The sequence below is a fragment of the Coffea arabica genome, chromosome 5e, assembly GCF_036785885.1.
Source record: "Coffea arabica cultivar ET-39 chromosome 5e, Coffea Arabica ET-39 HiFi, whole genome shotgun sequence".
Lineage (NCBI taxonomy): Eukaryota > Viridiplantae > Streptophyta > Magnoliopsida > Gentianales > Rubiaceae > Coffea > Coffea arabica.
This window is the reverse complement of record NC_092318.1, coordinates 48189346-48206650: the sequence shown is the minus strand read 5'-3', so window position 1 is coordinate 48206650 and position 17305 is coordinate 48189346. Positions and strand designations below refer to the sequence as shown.

The following is a 17305-nucleotide window of genomic DNA, read 5'->3' as shown; positions in this document are numbered from 1 at the left end:
TTAGTCCGATCCGAATTAACTCTAAAAATCAGAAAATTTAAAACTCGGTCAAACTAGGTCAAAATCCAATTTGACCGGATTTGACCCCGGTTTGACCAGAAAAATAAGAACCGAGCCTGTTGCTATAGTAAAGAAAATTCCTAAAAAATGCAATCCCTCTAATCTACAAAACTTTCAAAAAAATTTGGAGACTTGCCTGTTGAGGACTGATTGGTGAATATGACTTACTAGGTGGTGGCCACCGCACAATGCGCGGTGTAATTTTCAATCTTACCCATAAATGTCTAGTTATTCAAATTCAGATATTAAATATGAAAAGTTAGGCAAAAGTGCATCAATATCTTTGAAGTTTTTGTAATTTTATTAAATAGCGAAAATAAGCTATAGTTTTAGCTTTTGCAGTTTTCGTAAATTTTGTTGCATAAAAGGAACTTTAAAATAATATACAATCATATCGAGATACAAAACGAGAATAAAATCCCCAAACAGCCGTCTAGCTGCAACTAAAAAATGGTGGAGTATAACATCATAATAAAAGATATCCTATTGTTAGCATCCCATACATTAGCTAAATAGTCTATCATCCGATTTGCTTCACAGCTTACATGCTTTGATCAAGACTTGCTGCCAAAATACAATCAGATATAACAATAGCACATCATCCAAATGGAGTTTAAAGTTTTTGGAGATAGATACTAATCGTATGAGAACTTGCTGCTGAGCAATTTATTTCTTGACTGAAGAGTGACAGTCATTACCAAATGTGGATGGCATATGAAACAAGAATCTACTGTGGGTAACAATAGCCATCTCTCTCTCTTTTCGTGTCAATAACCTGCATCCATGATATTTGTTTTTCGGAAGAGTGTTCTAGAGAAGGTAATGTAGAAAAGAATCAATCTCATTCACAAGAATCTTCCTAAATGATTCATGTGGATGGGTCGAACCTTTCACATGTTTTTATGCATGGCCAATCTAAATACATATCTAATAGACAGTAAGGCATAACTATAGCTACCCATATCTATATATTGCACAATGACTCATAGATATGCAGCTATATTGTATAAAGACTCATAAATATGCATATGAGTATTTAATCTTCCCTTGAATTAACAATGGTTGAGAGAGAGAGAAGCCATGCTTTGCATCATAGTCCAAGGTTAACTCCCAATCAACCATGTGACTAAGCCCCATTCTATTATATGCGTTTGTCACCAAGCAGCAAGGACCAAGACGGCCAAAAATCAAAAACTTTATTAAAGTACCCCGGAGCAGAGGTTACTTACTCAAAACTGAAACTGCTACAATCTATTTCAACAGATGGTAAGTGTGAGCTTATGTGCACCTGAACACAAGCTTGTGGTGGCGATTAAAGTTCAACTTCTAATGCAATAACAATAAAGTGGTTTACCATTTCTTGAAGTTCATTCCTCTAACTGCAACTTCTTTTTTTGTTTCCCTGACATTTGCCTTCCACAATGTATCCTCATCACTTTCTATTTAAACATGAATCAAGATTCAAGACCAATGATAACACTATATCACCCTAAATGACTGGTAGCAAAGATTTGAAACACTTGCCAGTGAAAAATCTATTGCAGGAAAAAGGCACTGATACTGACTGATGCTTCTCTTATCGCATGGATGAACACCCTGCAACCAGATTATTAGATGAAAAAGATTCAGGCTTCAATATGAACGTAGAAATTATGCAAATAAAATCTGAATCAAAACATTCAGTCAATTTCAATATGAGTGGTAGGATGTCCTCGTAGTTGGTCAATTTCAAATAGCAAATGACTAGAAATCAAGATAGTAAAGATACGAATCTTTTTCATAATGCTGAGAAAATCTTCTATACTCAGAGCCAATCATCATGATGTGTATTTCCAAACTTCGATATCAAACTTGGATACTGTAGGTTCAAGAAAACATTGGAAAACAGAGGAAGGGAAAGTAGATAAAGTACATATTGTGATTGATTACGGCTCAAGATTGTGAATTGCAGTTTCATATGATTCATGACAAATTTTATCTGAATCAAAATATTTTTAATTTTAAACAATCCAGTTTACTGCTTAGTAAAAGCATGCCAATTCTTCAGCCAAAACTTTTGATATTTAGAGACAAACATGTGTATATATGTTCGAACATTGCTATCTATCATACCTCAGGTGCAGGGCAACCATAATCTACAGGATCTCTTCCAGTAATGGCTTCCAAAAGCACAACCCCAAAGCTATAAACATCACACTTCTCATTTAGGAGGCCAGTATTTGCATATTCAGGTGCTACATATCTATATGGGTTAAAAAATGGGGGAAACACAGAATGTCAGAAAAAGAAAAGTCGAGTTTGGGTTAATTAGAGAGCTTGTAAACAGAAAGCAGTAAGGAAAAGGAGACTTTGTTCAATTGAGATCGGATACCTGATATAAATACCCACCTAAAGGTACCCATAACTTTGGTTGTAATATGACTTTTCCTGCACCGAGCAACTTAGCCAGACCAAAATTAAATAGTTTAGCATTGAAGTCATCATCAATGAGTATATTGCTTGACTTTATATCTCAATGCATCATTTTGGGCTCAATTGCCTCGTGCAAATATGCAAGAATGCAAGAAGCATATCTCGTTTGAACTTAAAATGGAACCTAACAATAACTTCAAAGACAAGAAGAAGTTTATAGATGGACTTACGCTTGTGCAGAGCCCACTAAACTTTCATACGAGCCTCCCAAGTAAGATAACCATGATGGCTCAGGGCTCCATGAAGCCATTGTTCTAGATTTCCATTGTTTACATATTCATATGCCAACAACCTGAATTTCATAAGGAAGTCCAACAGAGGTAAAGTAAAGTTAGTTTGCTAAACAAAAAATGCCTTGAGGTTTAACTACCTGATCGGTAAATTTTAAGGGTTCAAACAAAATACTGATCTACATCTCATTTAAATCTAATGCACAAATGAAAAGATGATGAGATAGGTTTAAGCAGTAATGTACCTGTGAGCTCCTTCAATACAGTAACCCAGAAGTCGAACTAAATTTTTTTGCCGGACATGACCAATAGCCTCAACTTCAACCCTGAATTCCTTCTCTGCTTGCCCTCTGGACATTTAGAAACAAGAGAAAAGGCTCGTTGTCAATTATTTATCAGGTTCTGTAAAATACTTGAAGGACCATATATAAACCCATTCAAGAACTTACATATTGTTGAGGATTTTTTTAACAGCAACAAGAAAGCCATTTATCAGTCGGCCACGATAAACAACTCCATATCCACCCTGACCAATAACATTTTCCTTGGAAAATTTGTTGGTTGCAACTTCAAGGTCTGTAAGCGTAAACCAATGACCCCAACCAAGGTGAGAAAACTCAGGAAGACCTGATAAAGGGGAAGAAACAGCCATTGGATGTGAATTATATATTGCTCCAGCAACTCCCTTTTCCCCTGACTCACATGCGATACCTTCTTTCTCCAAATTAGTAAAGGAATCATATTGACTACTAGTATCAGCATTCATGGCCTTTTCAAAAAGAAGAAGGAAGCAGAAACTTGAAGGTCCAGTTTAGCGTAAAATTAGAAAAATGGCTGGAAAATAAACTACAAAAAAATTCAAACCTTGAAAAGTTAAATCTTTTTTTCTTCTTCCCGTCAACTTTTCTTCCATTTTTCCCTCAATCTGTTAGAAGAAAAACGAGATCCCTATCTATCCAATATATAGCAGAAATGAGATCGTTAACAGCAGCAAAAGTAAAGTACTAAACAAGAGATCAGAAATTAGAAACTTTTCTTACAAAAATTTGAAGGTCCAATCTAGAGTAAAATTGGGAAAAAGACTGAAAAAGCAAGAGTGAAAGACTGAGGCGAGCTATTCCCAAGCAAGGGGGTTTAAGCAGCAGAGTTAGCTTAGAGCTGGAATGGACAATGGGGAGGAGGAGGGAGGGGGAGGAAGCAATTGAAAACCGAAGGGGGCGACAGAGGGAGAGGGGGGCGGAAGCAGAGCAACGAAAGAGCAGGAGAGATCACCTGGTGAAGCGGAGAGGGCAATGGCGAGGAGGAGCAGGCAAGAGGAGAAGCACTATGGTTGATGATGGCAGCCACCTAATTGGTCAGGATGCAATAGGTCAGAGTAGGCGGGCGAAGACGTGTAAGAGAGTGAAAGGAACAGTATCTTGTGAGGGGAAGCGGCTGAAGAGCTAAGTGGGGGATGGAGTGGGTGGAGACGGGACCGGGGAGCAAGCAAACAGTAAAAATGAAAGACAGGGCAGTGAAGCGGGAAGAAAAGCTAGCCAGCAAAACAGCACCAAACAAACGGAAGGAAATTGAGTGCAGAGAGGTGATAATACGTGCAGAGAGGTGAAATTGAGTGCAGAAGGAGGTAAAACTTGGAGTGCAAAGAAGAGTGCCCAAGGAGGAAAAGCTTCGAGTGGGTGGAGTCGGTACAAAGGAGACTGACGAAGTGGCAGAGAGGTGACCGACGAGCTCAGCCAACCACCTGCAGGGCAGAAGAAAACAATGCCAAGGAAAGAGACAAAAGTAGGCCCACGGCGAGAGGAAGGATCCGGTGCATCTAGAACAGTTGCCAGCCAATAGATTCGTTCGACGTCACCATCAAACGAATCCCCAGCCGCCTCGCGGAGGAGGACCACGTCCGACGTGGATACCGGGCGTTCGCCCTTAGTCTATATGTTTAATGAGTAGCCTAGGATATGTACGAGTGGTGGACTTTTGGAGTTCGGATTCTATTCATGTTTGGTATAGTAGCCTTTTACTCCTCCTTAACGTTGTTGATGATGCCAACCCCATTATCCACCATTCTACTGGCGGTGCTTTATTTGTCTCTTGCTCTGGTTTGGTTTATTTGACGGTCTGGCAATGGTGGCGCTGATTGTGGTCCTGCTGCTGGTTGGGTGGTTCTAATCTCTTCTTCAAGTGAGTTGATACAGATATCAAGTCAAATTTGGATCACTAACAAGTTAAATTTGCTCAAGTCAATGTTAAATTAAAGTAGCATCACATTGATTTACTTGCGTAATTTGATGAATTATGACTAATTGAGAGGAACTGGATATTAGGCCATTATTGCATTAAGTTTTTTTTATGCTACTTTTAATTCTTAATCTCTAATAAGATGTTGAATTTACGGTAAACAATCAATCTTTTGACAAGTTGTCTAGCCAATTTGGGTGAGTTGCAACTCATTGAAATGGAGTTGAGGTAGGTTGTAGATGGTTGCGACAAAGGTTAATTGAAATTTGTCAAATTTAATGCGTTTTTAGTTGATCTCATTGTGTAATGTTTTTTTTTTTTTTTTCATTTTTTTACATATATATATATTTTTCTCAATAAGCTCATTTTGTTAGGACGGTGTTTGTTGACTTTGTTTAGTTTATTCACAGAAATTATTGCTACGTTATTTATTTTAGCCTCGTGACCTGCGTTATAAATTCCAATTTCTACTAAACTTGCATTTGAAACCATTCAAGAGTGAAAAAAAAAAACTAAAAAAAATTTGCTAATGAAACCATGTATTCTTATACTCATAAAATTAACTTATACTAGACACTAATAATTGAGTCTGGCTCTTGAGAATATCTGTTCTAATTTTATTAGAGTTTCACTCTTGACATATCTACTCAAAGATTCACTTAATAATTGAATTCATTTATTTCCTATCTTTCTCCCAAACTGTGCTGCACTCCAATGAACTGTTATTTATAATAGTAAGGTGCTCGACATGCAGCACCAATTTTCCTCATTAATCAAATGCTAGAATCCAATAAAATCTCGTCCATGACAGCTCTATTCAGGCGTGGCTTAAGCAGTAAAACATTTGTCACATTCAAATCACAAAAATTGACCTTTGCTAATTCTTGTGACAAACTACTAGTATGGTGAGAAAAGAAACAAACTCCTAGAAATGAATGCGGGCTCACATGTTGCCAAAGTCAGTGATGGCTTTAATAAAGACTTCCAGATCAAAGAGTTATTCATTTACTTTGGCATCATGCCATGCTCAATTACACCCATACTTTATAGGTCGAAGACTCTAAATCTATGAGCTGCAAATTTTGGCTATATACATAATAATAAAACGAATAGCCCAAAATGACATGAACTCTACCTCTCATCAAATTCTAGTATTTGGTATTGATTAACAATAGCTAGTATTAATTTCAAATTCAACAGAGTTGTAAATCTATCATAAAACGAAGGAAAAAAAGAAGAAGAAAGATTCTTAACCATTGCGATAGATCAGACTCCTGTGAAATCTAAATTTTCTTAAGAATGACATATCAATGTAAGTTTTTGTGCACTTCCATGCCATCTTGCCAACTCTGCACAGTGTGAATCAACCATTGCCACAGTTTTACCTACCAAATCAAGAAGCCCCATCAGCCTTGTGCATTGTGTGGTTTTGTAACCATCTAATATGCCTCGACATAAAGAACCAAATCTTGTAATTTATGAACTTTCTATCAAAATGTCAGAGATTTACTGCTTAGGTAATCCGATCGAACATCATATAAAATGGTAGCTCTTGACGCTTGGTCTTCCATCATCTAATCCCAACAATCTGTCATTTGGCTGTACTAAGATTGACATTGATTTTTTTTTTTTGGTCAATATCTACTATCTAACGGGTTCTTTTACTGGATATGAAATTGATGAATGGTTCACACCAAAAATTGTATGTTGCAGAAATTGTTCGGTATCAACACGTGCACTTGTAAACACCTGATAGATTAATATAATGCTCAAATGCCATATTCACAATCAGTTTACAGAAGTACCTCTTCTTTGTGCCCAGGATCCTGGTAGAAGTAAAAGAGTACACATATGGATACAGAGGATGTAGACACGAAGAAAGTGTACACTTGCTTGTTATATTTTGCCCCTAATTTTGAGTAAGTTTAGATACACTTTGTAGCCGCATGAAAATGAAGCCTTACAAGTTGAGTTCTATCTAGAACAAACTGATTGATATAAATTTTATAATTTTATATATAAATTTGTACAATTTAGACGTGAATTTAAATTTGTTAAATTATACGAGTAAGTTGGTATAATATTCATGATCACATCAAAACAACACAAATTTATGTTAAATGTAAAAAAGAATTACAGAAATCGATTTGAATTCGGCAAAACTCAACTTATGAGGCCTGATCCTGATTGTACAAATTAGGGGATGGGAGTTGCTAATTAAATACTAGCATGTGCTTTGGTAGTTAAAGAAAAGGAAACTGGAAAACAATTAGCTTGGCTGCCCGCAAGCTATTGGTCGTCGAGGCTGATTCTTATTCCGTCGTTGTCAGTATGATAGAAAAAATTATTGCAACATGGTTCATATGAATCCCATACCCTGCCTATAAATTGCTAGCTAGATCTACTAGCAATTCACACGACCAAAAAGAAACAATCCTAGAATCTCAAAAAAAAAAAAAAAATGGATTTGGCTAGAAATGGTGATCATACTGGTGAGCTTTTCCAAGCTCAAGCTCACATATGGAACCATATATTCAACTTCATAAATTCCATGTCCCTCAAATGTGCAATTCAATTAGGCATTCCAGACATTATTCACAAGCATGGCCAGCCAATGGCCCTTGCTCAATTGATCGATGCTCTTCCCATCAACAATGCTAAAGCCCCTTTTGTTTGTCGTCTTATGCGGATTTTAATCCACTCGGGATTCTTCATCAAAGCAAAGATTCCCGATAATGAAGGCCAAGAGGGGTATGCACTCACTCCTGCTTCGAAACTTCTACTAGCAAATGACCCTTTTAGCTTGACATCGTTTGTACTTGCCATGCTTGATCCAATCTTCACTGATCCATGGCACCATTTTAGCCACTGGTTTCAAAACAATGAAGAAACCCCATTTCATTCCTGTCATGGGACATCACTTTGGGAGCTTGCAGGTCGCCAACCGCAGCTAAACCAGTTTTTCAATGAAGGCATGGCTAGTGATGCCCGGTTGGTTAGTACCATGGTTATCAAGAATTGTAAGGATGTTTTTATGGGGCTGAATTCGTTGATTGATGTTGGGGGTGGAACTGGAACTGTGGCTAAGGCTATTGCTGATGCTTTTCCTCATCTGGAATGCTCTGTGCTTGATCTTCCTCATGTCGTTGATGGCTGGGAAAGTAGTAAGAACTTGGCCTATGTGGGAGGTGACATGTTTGAAGCCATTCCTCCAGCAGATGCTGTTTTATTGAAGGTATAAATCAATCAGAAATAGTTTATTGGTTTAATAACTAACTTTGTGTACTTTGCTTCAGTTTCCACTATTAAACTTCACCTGTTAAAGAGACAAGTGTCAACTTCAAGTAAACAAGAAAGTATGCTTTGGGCACATGCTTAATTTGGAAACTGCACCATGAAGAAAAGGATAAACATGTTTTAACAAATACAATTTCAATACCCTTCTATTGTTTTTAATTTCTTAAGATAGGATCTAGTACTGCTAGTCGTATCTTATGATTAATAGAACAAATTGTGTTTCATGTCCTCCGGAATAGTCAAGGTATGGTTTCCACGTTCAAAAATGAAATTTTATACAATGGAGCGATTCATCTTTGCCCCTTGCGTATGTGATCAAACATTATATCACCTTATTACTCTTCATTCACTAAACTTGGTGATACTTTTATGTTTTTGATTGATAAAAATAACGATAGTCTTGCCTTTTAACTTCTCCCACACTATCTATCATTTTCTAACTTCTCCCACACTATCTATCATTTTCTTTTAATCATTTTAGTCAACAAATTTTACATGGGATATATGAGTTTTCTGACAAATTCTTCAATGCTTTATGATGCTAATGGCAGTGGATATTGCATGATTGGAGCGATGAGGAATGTGTACAAATACTCAGGAAATGTAAAGAAGCAATTCCTAGCAAGGAAAAGGGAGGCAAGGTGATCATTATTGACATGCTGCTGAAAAGCCAGCAAAATGGAGATGATGATGCAGAGGCTATTGAAACCCAATTGTTCTTCGATATGCTGATGATGGTTCATGCCAAAGGAAGAGAAAGAAATGAGAAAGACTGGGAAAAGCTTTTCCTTGAGGCGGGCTTCAATGGCTATAAGATAACTCCAGTACTGGGCTTGAGATCGATCATTGAGGTTTATTATTATTAATAAGTTTCTTGCACTTTGTTTGTGCTAAAGAGTGATGGATCTACGTTCAAGGCCTTCAAAATAAGTTTCCTTAAACATGGAACATATGTATTGATGCTATGATTTGTATTACCAAAATATGTCGATTAATAGAGAAGGAAGTATAACTCTTTTAATCTTCAAATGATCTGATGGTACAGAATTATCAACCTAAACTGCAAAACACATTTATTTTCAAATATCATGCATCAGTTCTTCATACAACATCTGGGCTGCTTTTATTTTCCACAAATATGTTGCTGACAACTTATGACAGGAAAGGAGATTATTTTAAGCAATCTCGGAAAATAAAAGGTTTAAGTGGAAAGAATTCTTTTACCATCAGCTCACAAGATATTCTACGCTAATAGAATTTACTGCACAGAAATGACCATTAATTCTGCAATCAGGATTCTTGCATTAATCATCAATGTTTTCAGTGACCCAGAAGTACAGAAGAGCTAAACAGCTAAATAACTTGAGGTGGAGAAAAAATGAATTTCTTATCCTGAAGTAGAAACAGACCTGAGCAATGTCGGTGACGAATGTCGGTGACCTGAGAGTATACAAGTCAGCATCTCTCTTGATGTGTCTAGCAATTGGTTTAGAGATTTGCTTTCCAAGGCAAATATTCTAGCTTTGCTGCTGGGAATATCACTACTTCTACTCTACAAAAAATTATGAACTTGGAATAATATCCATGCACTTGGGATTTGTCCTGACCAATGAAGCTGAATTATGTGAAAAGGATTGAGGAGAAAGCATTAAGCCCCACCTGGAATTTTGGACTGAATGAAAACAGTGGTTTTGAGGACCGGTAGTTTAGTGTGTGTTTGAAAGCTGAAGAAGTAACAAAATAAGTGGTTAAACACTAGAACAGTTAATGCGTTTGACGGACAAACTTGTAATCAAGCCAGCCTCGTTCTTGATGCGTCTAGCAACGTGAGAGATTCATTTGGATTCCTATTATTTGGACATTATATAGAAAAAAAAAGGAGAAATCGTTCAAAATGCCCTTTACATTTGTTAAATGAATTTTTTTGCTACTCACTTTTAAAATGTTAAATTTTCCTCCTTCATAGATTCAAATGAATAAAATTTGATGCCAACCCAAGTTTTTGACCACTTTTTAGTCTGAAATCACCATGTAATTGACATTCAGTTATTTTTTATATACAAAAAGGTTAGATTCCATTTTTTCAATGGCAAAAGTGAATATAGATTAGATCAAATCTCATTTTTTTAGGAGAAAAATAAATATGATTTAGATCAAATTCTATTTTAAAGGACAAAAATGAATATGGATTCGATCATTTATTTAATTATAAATGGGATATGACAGGTTGTCAGCCTGTGCAATAATAAAATTAAGCCCAGTTGCCAGTTAAAGTAGCCAAAGCCCGATTCCAAGTACAAGAGTAGGGACTCTAGGTGTGCAATGGGTTACTTGATTCACCATGTTCCCGAAGAGTTTGCTTGATCCGATATACCCGAATGGGATGGCTTTTTTCACAAATAATTATGAATTTTATAGACATGGCAAATAGGGTCGTATCCTCAGGGATTAGGGATATTTGTCTCTTAAGAAGTCCACAGTAACACAGGGGGGGTGATTTTGTAGGAACGACGACGATCAAATAAATTCAAATAAGAAAGTAAAAATAAATAACTAACTAGAAATTGAACAACAATTCGCTGAACTTAGAGTAACAATAATTAAAGGCCTAAATCAATTAAAACAAGGAAACAATTAAAGATAAAATAAAGTAGGCAACTAAAAGTCAAATGGCAATTCACTAAAATCAAGGTAATATTAATTAAAGATCTAGCCAAGAAATAACTTCAGCAATGGTTCACCTAATTGATCATCGAAGCAAAGACAATTCCAATTATTTATCAATAAATAGGTTATAACTACCAAACAAGCGATGGCAGTCAACCCCTCCTTACTAGGTCGGTGATTAAGGTACGCCCGTTAATCACTGCTCTAATTAGGAAATAATCCTAGATACGCCCGTAAGATTTAATTTCTCAATTGCCTTACGTATTAGAGGAGCCCTATTCTAACCAAATAACGCACTACCAGGGTTATTTTAGATTAGCCCGCGTATTCCCCTGACACAAACCTAATCATGCCAGTTGTCACTATTTTAGAGCAATTAAACAATTACGGATTTAATGCCCTAATTGACAATAGATTACCCAATCAACTAATTATCTGGATCCAAGACAATCAATTAATTAAATAATCATAAGCACTACAATCAAGAAATATGCGAATACCAATAAATAAAAGAAAAAGATAAAATTAAATCGATCTCACAATTTTAGACGACCCAAAGCCTCCGTTGTTCCTTGACTAGAGTGAAGAAACTAGTTCATATTTGATCAACTAAGTCCACAGGAAGTTGGAACAAGAGTCGCGGCCATTGTCACAAAAATTGGGAAAACTCATTTCGATCTATTCAAGGCGAAAAGCAAATTACAAGAAGCAATGGATTGTTTTAATGCGTCTGCCATACGAAGAAAAGAGAAACTATTCAAGGACTATGCGGAAAAGTCAAAGGAAAAACTCTAATTTCTCCTACCATCCGTGGAGAATATCTCCCCAAAAACTAAGAAGAAAAGTCAAAGGAAGATTCAGCTAAAGGAGAAAATCCAAAGCTAAGCTAAAGGAGCTAAAGGTAGTGCTTTTTCTCCTCTGCGCCATTCTTATTCTAATTGCTGCCCAAGCTCTGTGCGGCGGCACCTCCCATGAATCCAAGGCCCTGTGTCCGCTGCCCTCTTTCGCAAAATTACCAAAATGGGCGTAACATCTTCTTTTCCAAAAATGCCCCCGGGACAAGCTCTATCATCTGGATTCCTTTTCTGTCAAATTGGCACTTGTTATCACATTTTCGTTCAACTCCCTGAAATAGATGCAAAATACTAAAAGTGAGTAGATTTTAACAATTAATCCACATCGGGTCAGGTAATAGGGGAAATTAATAATAAAATAAATGATAAAATCGCACCCTATCAATTCCCCCCACACCTAAACCATGCTTGTCCTCAAGCATAATAACAGCAAACAAACCCAATGTTTGACAAAGACTATTGCCCTATCTACCATATTGCCAAGACACCAAGAAAAACATAGATCGAGTCTCAGTGATCAAGATCCAAGAAACATCACTCTGGTTAGCTTCTAAACCACAAGCTCCTCTAATTTCATGTTAACTAATCTAAGAAGAAGGAATGACGCAAAACATTTATCAGCAAATGGTCCAACTATTAACCAAAATCTCAACATTAAATCCATAAATTGGCAGGCTGACTTTTATTATTCACTAACACAACCTTCACTCTTTTTTTTTATCACATTTTCTACTTTTCTTCTTTTTTTTTTTGTTTTTTTTTTGGAGTAATAAAAGACTTAGTCGCTAGCCATTGGAGCCTTTTGACGCGAACTCTAACATTTGTTAGATGAAAGAGCCCGGTTACTCAGCCCCTATCGCTACGTGACCATGTACTCATAGCAATTACTACTTTTTGATGCGAATATCTACACTTTTGGTGAAGATCCCCAGTTACTCGGTAGTAAATACTGGCGGAGTACAGTCAACTCTTATTCACAGCGAAATAACACAAAAAGAATTCAAAATAGCACAGAAATCAAAAGAAAATCTGCAGCCGCTAGCCTCATTTTCCAATATGGAGAACTAAAGTTAATCATTGGACCAACTCACATGAAAATGCCAACAATCATTCCCTATGCCTAGAGAAGTTAACAAAAAATTAGAAGAGCTACATAATCACTGATATTCACCAAAGGAATGCTCTTGGATTCAACCACATTAACTCGATACATTTTTATTATTAAAACTAGGCAAAAGTAGAAATAGGGGCAACAATTCAACATCAAACCTTGGCATGCACATGTGAACTAATCACTAAAAAGAAAGAAAGGAAATGCACGAAAGATGGCCAAATAACAAACTAAAAAGAAAGAAAGAAGAAAAAAAAATATGAGAAAAAAAAATAAATAAAAGAAAAACACCTAAAAACTAGAAACGCTAGCACCCCCCATTTGCTCCCCCCACACCTAAATCACACATTGCCCTCAATGTGATAAACTAACAGCAAAAGGAAGGAGAAGGGCAACGGTACTTCCCTGGAGTATTCAAAACAGTGGAGGGTTAGGCGGAAATTAAGGAGGAATTCCGGTGTCCTGCATAAATGCCGCCAAATTTCTGCATAAAAGCTGACAAAACTTGCCCATCCCAAAATCTCAATAAATGTCCCCAATTGGACAGTTAATTTCTCAACTCAAAATCGGCAATTCCAGCAAAAGCAGTTTAGAAATTTGATAATAGCCACACAATGACAAGCACTTAGTTCCCAATCAGGCAGCCAACCAAATAGAAATAACAAATGCTAGTCAAAATATCCCAACCAGTGCCACTGATGCACACACAGGTAAGAAACAATGCAAACATGCAACCCAAATCACTGACAATGCCCCTCCAAATCAATAATAGAAACCAACAGCTAGAGTGCCCCAACAACTCAACTGAAAACTACTAATCTCAACAAGTAAATCAAGCAACCAGGTTTTCCAAATCAACAGGCAGTAGCAGAACCAAATCACCCAAATATCAATAGACAATTGCAGTATGTAGGCCTACCCAAAATCTCAACAGATGGCTCCAGTTGGCCAGGAAATGTCATAAGTCAAAACCAGCAAATGCAACTACGACAGCTTAGAAATTTGTCAATAAGAACTCAGCCAACCAATTAGAGGTAACAGATTCAATTTAAAATATTCCCACCAGTACCTCTGGGGGTAAACTCTAGTAAATGAAAAATCTCAACTAGCCAACCGAATTAGCAAAAATTTCAACAAAAACCCAAGTGAAACAGCGCTCAGTGGATGCCCATAGTAGTCCAACAATTCACTTCAATTTACGCAATAACTGAAGCGACAAAATAAATCCCAAATGACTCCAAAATTGCCCTATGCACTTGAAATTGAAAAATTACCAACACGGGCTGTTGGACATGTTAAAGAACAGGAGTTAGACGAATACCTCCACCTCGATGACTACATGGAGCGAAGGTGCGGCAAGGGACTCAGTAGCTTGCGACGCACAGGTGAAAAGCGGCGGCGTTTGGAGAGCCGCGGCTTCGCGAGTGGCATGGGCTGAGAGAGAGAGAGAGATCGGCGGACAGCAGTGGAGAGAAGCTGCCCGCGCGGAGGCGAGAGGAAGATCGGGAGGCAGCTTTCGGCGGCGCGCAATGGGTTGGCGGTGTGCGCGAGGGAGATGGTGGACTTGAAGTACGGCGGCGTGTGGAACAAAAGAAAGAAAGGGCGAACAGGGGCAGCGGGAAGAAGAAAGAAGAAAGAAAGAAGAAGAAGAAAGAAAGAAAAAAAAAAAGAAAGGAAAGAAAAGAAAAGAAGAAAAAAGAAGGAAAAAGAAAAGAAAGAAAGAAAAGAAGAAAAGGAAAAAAAGGAAAAGAAGTAGTTTTTTTTTTTGAAATTTTAATTTTGGAAACAAAGGTTATAACTAAAGGGAAAGAAAAAAAAATTTTCTAAATTTTTTTTCTAATTTTTATTTATTTAATTTTTTTTTTTAGTAATAACAAAACTTATTTTCGAAATTCAAAATTAGGGATTAACAGGAAATTGAAAGCTATTCTCGAGTTTAGAATACTTACTTTTCCCGCGAACGTGACGCGGGCAAGTCATGAAGGCATGGAATCTAGAACTTTCCAGGTTACTTGACGCGGGCACGTCAAGAGGGCAAGAACCCCTTCTGACGATTCTGACCATGAGCTCTCCAGACGTCATGACGCGGGCGCGTCATGACAACAGGACACGTACAAATCATCAAAAACGAAAATTGAAACCCGAAATCAGTCAAATTCAAGAAAAACATATTTAAACTATCACACGAATTCAAACAAACAATTAAAAGAAACAATTGGGTTGCCTCCCAATGAGCGCCTTTCTTTAATGTCTTTGGCTAGACATTGAACACCACTCTTCAATCTGGGTGTAACTCAATTTTCCTGGAAATTGGTGGTCCTCCTCCAGGATCCAAATAGCCTTTGAGTGCAGCCTTCTTTCTTAATTTTCTACTCCTTTTCACCTCATACAGTGTTTTCATCCCCTTATACTTGTTCTCAGTAAATTTGAATTTGTCCCTACAAGCAAACTCAGAAAATTCTTGCACAGAGAGATTAATAGCATGAATAGCAAACACAGGGTGAGAGTTAACAGGATGTTCCATTGTATCAAAAATATTAAAGTGGACTGGTTCTCCATCAAATTTCATGGACAATGTACCCTTATTAACGTCAATTTTTGTCTGTGCTGTGCTCAAAAAGGGTCTACCTAGTAGCAAAGGTGAGGGGTCAGGGGAATGATCATCATCCATGTCAAGTACATAAAAGTCAGCCGAGAATATCAATTCATTAACTTTTACCAGCACATTCTCGACCAACCCATCAGGGTATGCATTTGTTCGGTCAGCTAATTGAATTATTATCTCGGTTTCTTTTAATGGACCGAGATTCAGAGAAGCATACATAGATTTAGGCATTACGTTGATCGACGCTCCTAAGTCCAGCAGGGTATTCCTAATTAAAGTGTTACCTATCCTACATGTGACAGTAAACCTACCTGGATCCCTGCACTTTGATGGAAGCTTCCTTTGGAGAACTGCTGACACATTCTCCCCAACAATGATTCTTTCGTCTCCCCTCAGCCGCTTTCGGTTGACACATAGATCCCTCAAAAATTTTGCATACTTCGGCACTTGTTTAATAGCATCTAATAAGGGAATATTGATCTCTACCTTGTGGAACACCTCCAGGATCTCTTTCTCCTTGTCCTGCTTCTTCAGTTTCTCCAACCTGCAAGAAAATGGAGGGGGATTAGTTTTAACGTCTATGATCGGGTAAGGGAGTACCACTGGATTTTTTGTGCTTGTATTCTCTGCCTGAAGTTCTTTCTCAATCTTCTCTTCGTCCTTATCCTTTGGAGTCACGAGTTCGGGCCCCTGAATTTCCTTCCCGCTCCTTAAAGTCATTGCACTTACGTTCTTCAGGTTCAGTTCAGGTTGGGATGGCAATCTTCCATTTACTTGAGACTCCAGACGGTTGATTGATATTGCCATCTGATTTATCTGATTCTGCATCGCTTGTATCTGACCCATCTGACTTCTTATGTTCCGTAGTTCGGAATCTGTCTTTTGCTGGTGTTGTGCAGTACTAGCTATCAATTGTTTCATCATATCTTCCAAAGATGAACTGGCGCTCGGTGGATGTGGTGGTGGTCGAAATTGATACTGCTGCTGGTACTCTTGTTGTCTACTTGGCATAAAATTGGACTGCCTATTTCCTCCATAACTGAAGTTGGGATGGTCCGTCCAACCAGGATTGTAGGTGTTCGAATATAGGTCATATTGATTTCTTGGCGCGGGCGCGTGACCAGCCATGTTCACTTGCTCCACACTTTCTTCTTGGATCATTGGGCACATGTCTGTTGAATGACCCATACCAGTGCAAACCCCACACACCTTGGCCTGAGATGCGTTTCCTACAGCCAGTTGCCTAACAAACGAGGTCAACTCCGTCAACTGCTGCTGGATAGAGGATGTCTTTACCTCATTCACCTTGCGTATCGGGACATCCTCCCTCGTACCAAATTGCTGCGAATTCTCCACCATTCCTTCAATTAGCTCCCACGCTGCTCGAGGGGTCTTGTTCACCAGTGCCCCTCTACTTACAACATCAATGATACTCCTGTCTCTGAAAAGTAACCCATCGTAAAAATATCGTATAAGTAACTGCTCACTTATTTGGTGTTGGGGGCACTTAATGCACAACTTCTTGAATCGCTCCCAGTACTCATAAAGCGACTCCCCTGGATGCTGCTTGATACCGCAAATTTCTTTCCTTAATCTCGCAGCTCTGGATGCAGGGAAATATTTATCTAAAATTTTTTTCTTCAACTGATCCCACGTGGTGATACTACCTGGTGGTAGGTAGTACAACTAGTCTTTTGCTGAATCCTTCAGGGAGAAGGGGAATGCCCTCATTTTTATCTGCTCTTCTATGATTCCCGGGGGCTTCATACTATTG

At 37.9% G+C, this 17305-nt stretch overlaps 1 protein-coding gene, 1 non-coding gene and 1 pseudogene across 2 annotated transcripts; 2 read left to right on the top strand and 1 right to left on the bottom strand.

Moving 5' to 3' along the window:
- Nucleotides 1-473: 473 nt before the first annotated feature.
- On the bottom strand, nt 474-4909 carry LOC113687908 (probable receptor-like protein kinase At2g42960; annotated as a pseudogene).
- A 2496-nt stretch (nt 4910-7405) lies between these two features.
- On the top strand, nt 7406-9277 carry LOC113687907 (trans-resveratrol di-O-methyltransferase-like). The gene is made up of 2 exons (XM_027205437.2): nt 7406-8232; nt 8846-9277. Exons 1-2 carry the CDS (start codon nt 7459-7461, stop codon nt 9158-9160), a joined length of 1089 nt encoding a protein of 362 aa, XP_027061238.1. The 5' UTR covers nt 7406-7458; the 3' UTR covers nt 9161-9277.
- A 7743-nt stretch (nt 9278-17020) lies between these two features.
- LOC113688730 (small nucleolar RNA R71) lies at nt 17021-17127 on the top strand. Its single transcript, XR_003448091.1, has one exon. It is a non-coding gene; the product is annotated as a small nucleolar RNA R71 (small nucleolar RNA).
- The last annotated feature ends 178 nt before the right edge of the window (nt 17128-17305 follow it).

Excerpts from the sequence above, each read along its gene's own strand:
- LOC113687907 (XM_027205437.2), top strand. The coding sequence starts at position 7,459 with ATGGATTTGGCTAGAAATGGTGATCATACTGGTGAGCTTTTCCAAGCT. Across the intron at positions 8,233-8,845 it reads CAGATGCTGTTTTATTGAAG|TGGATATTGCATGATTGGAG; the intron begins GTATAAATCAAT and ends TGCTAATGGCAG.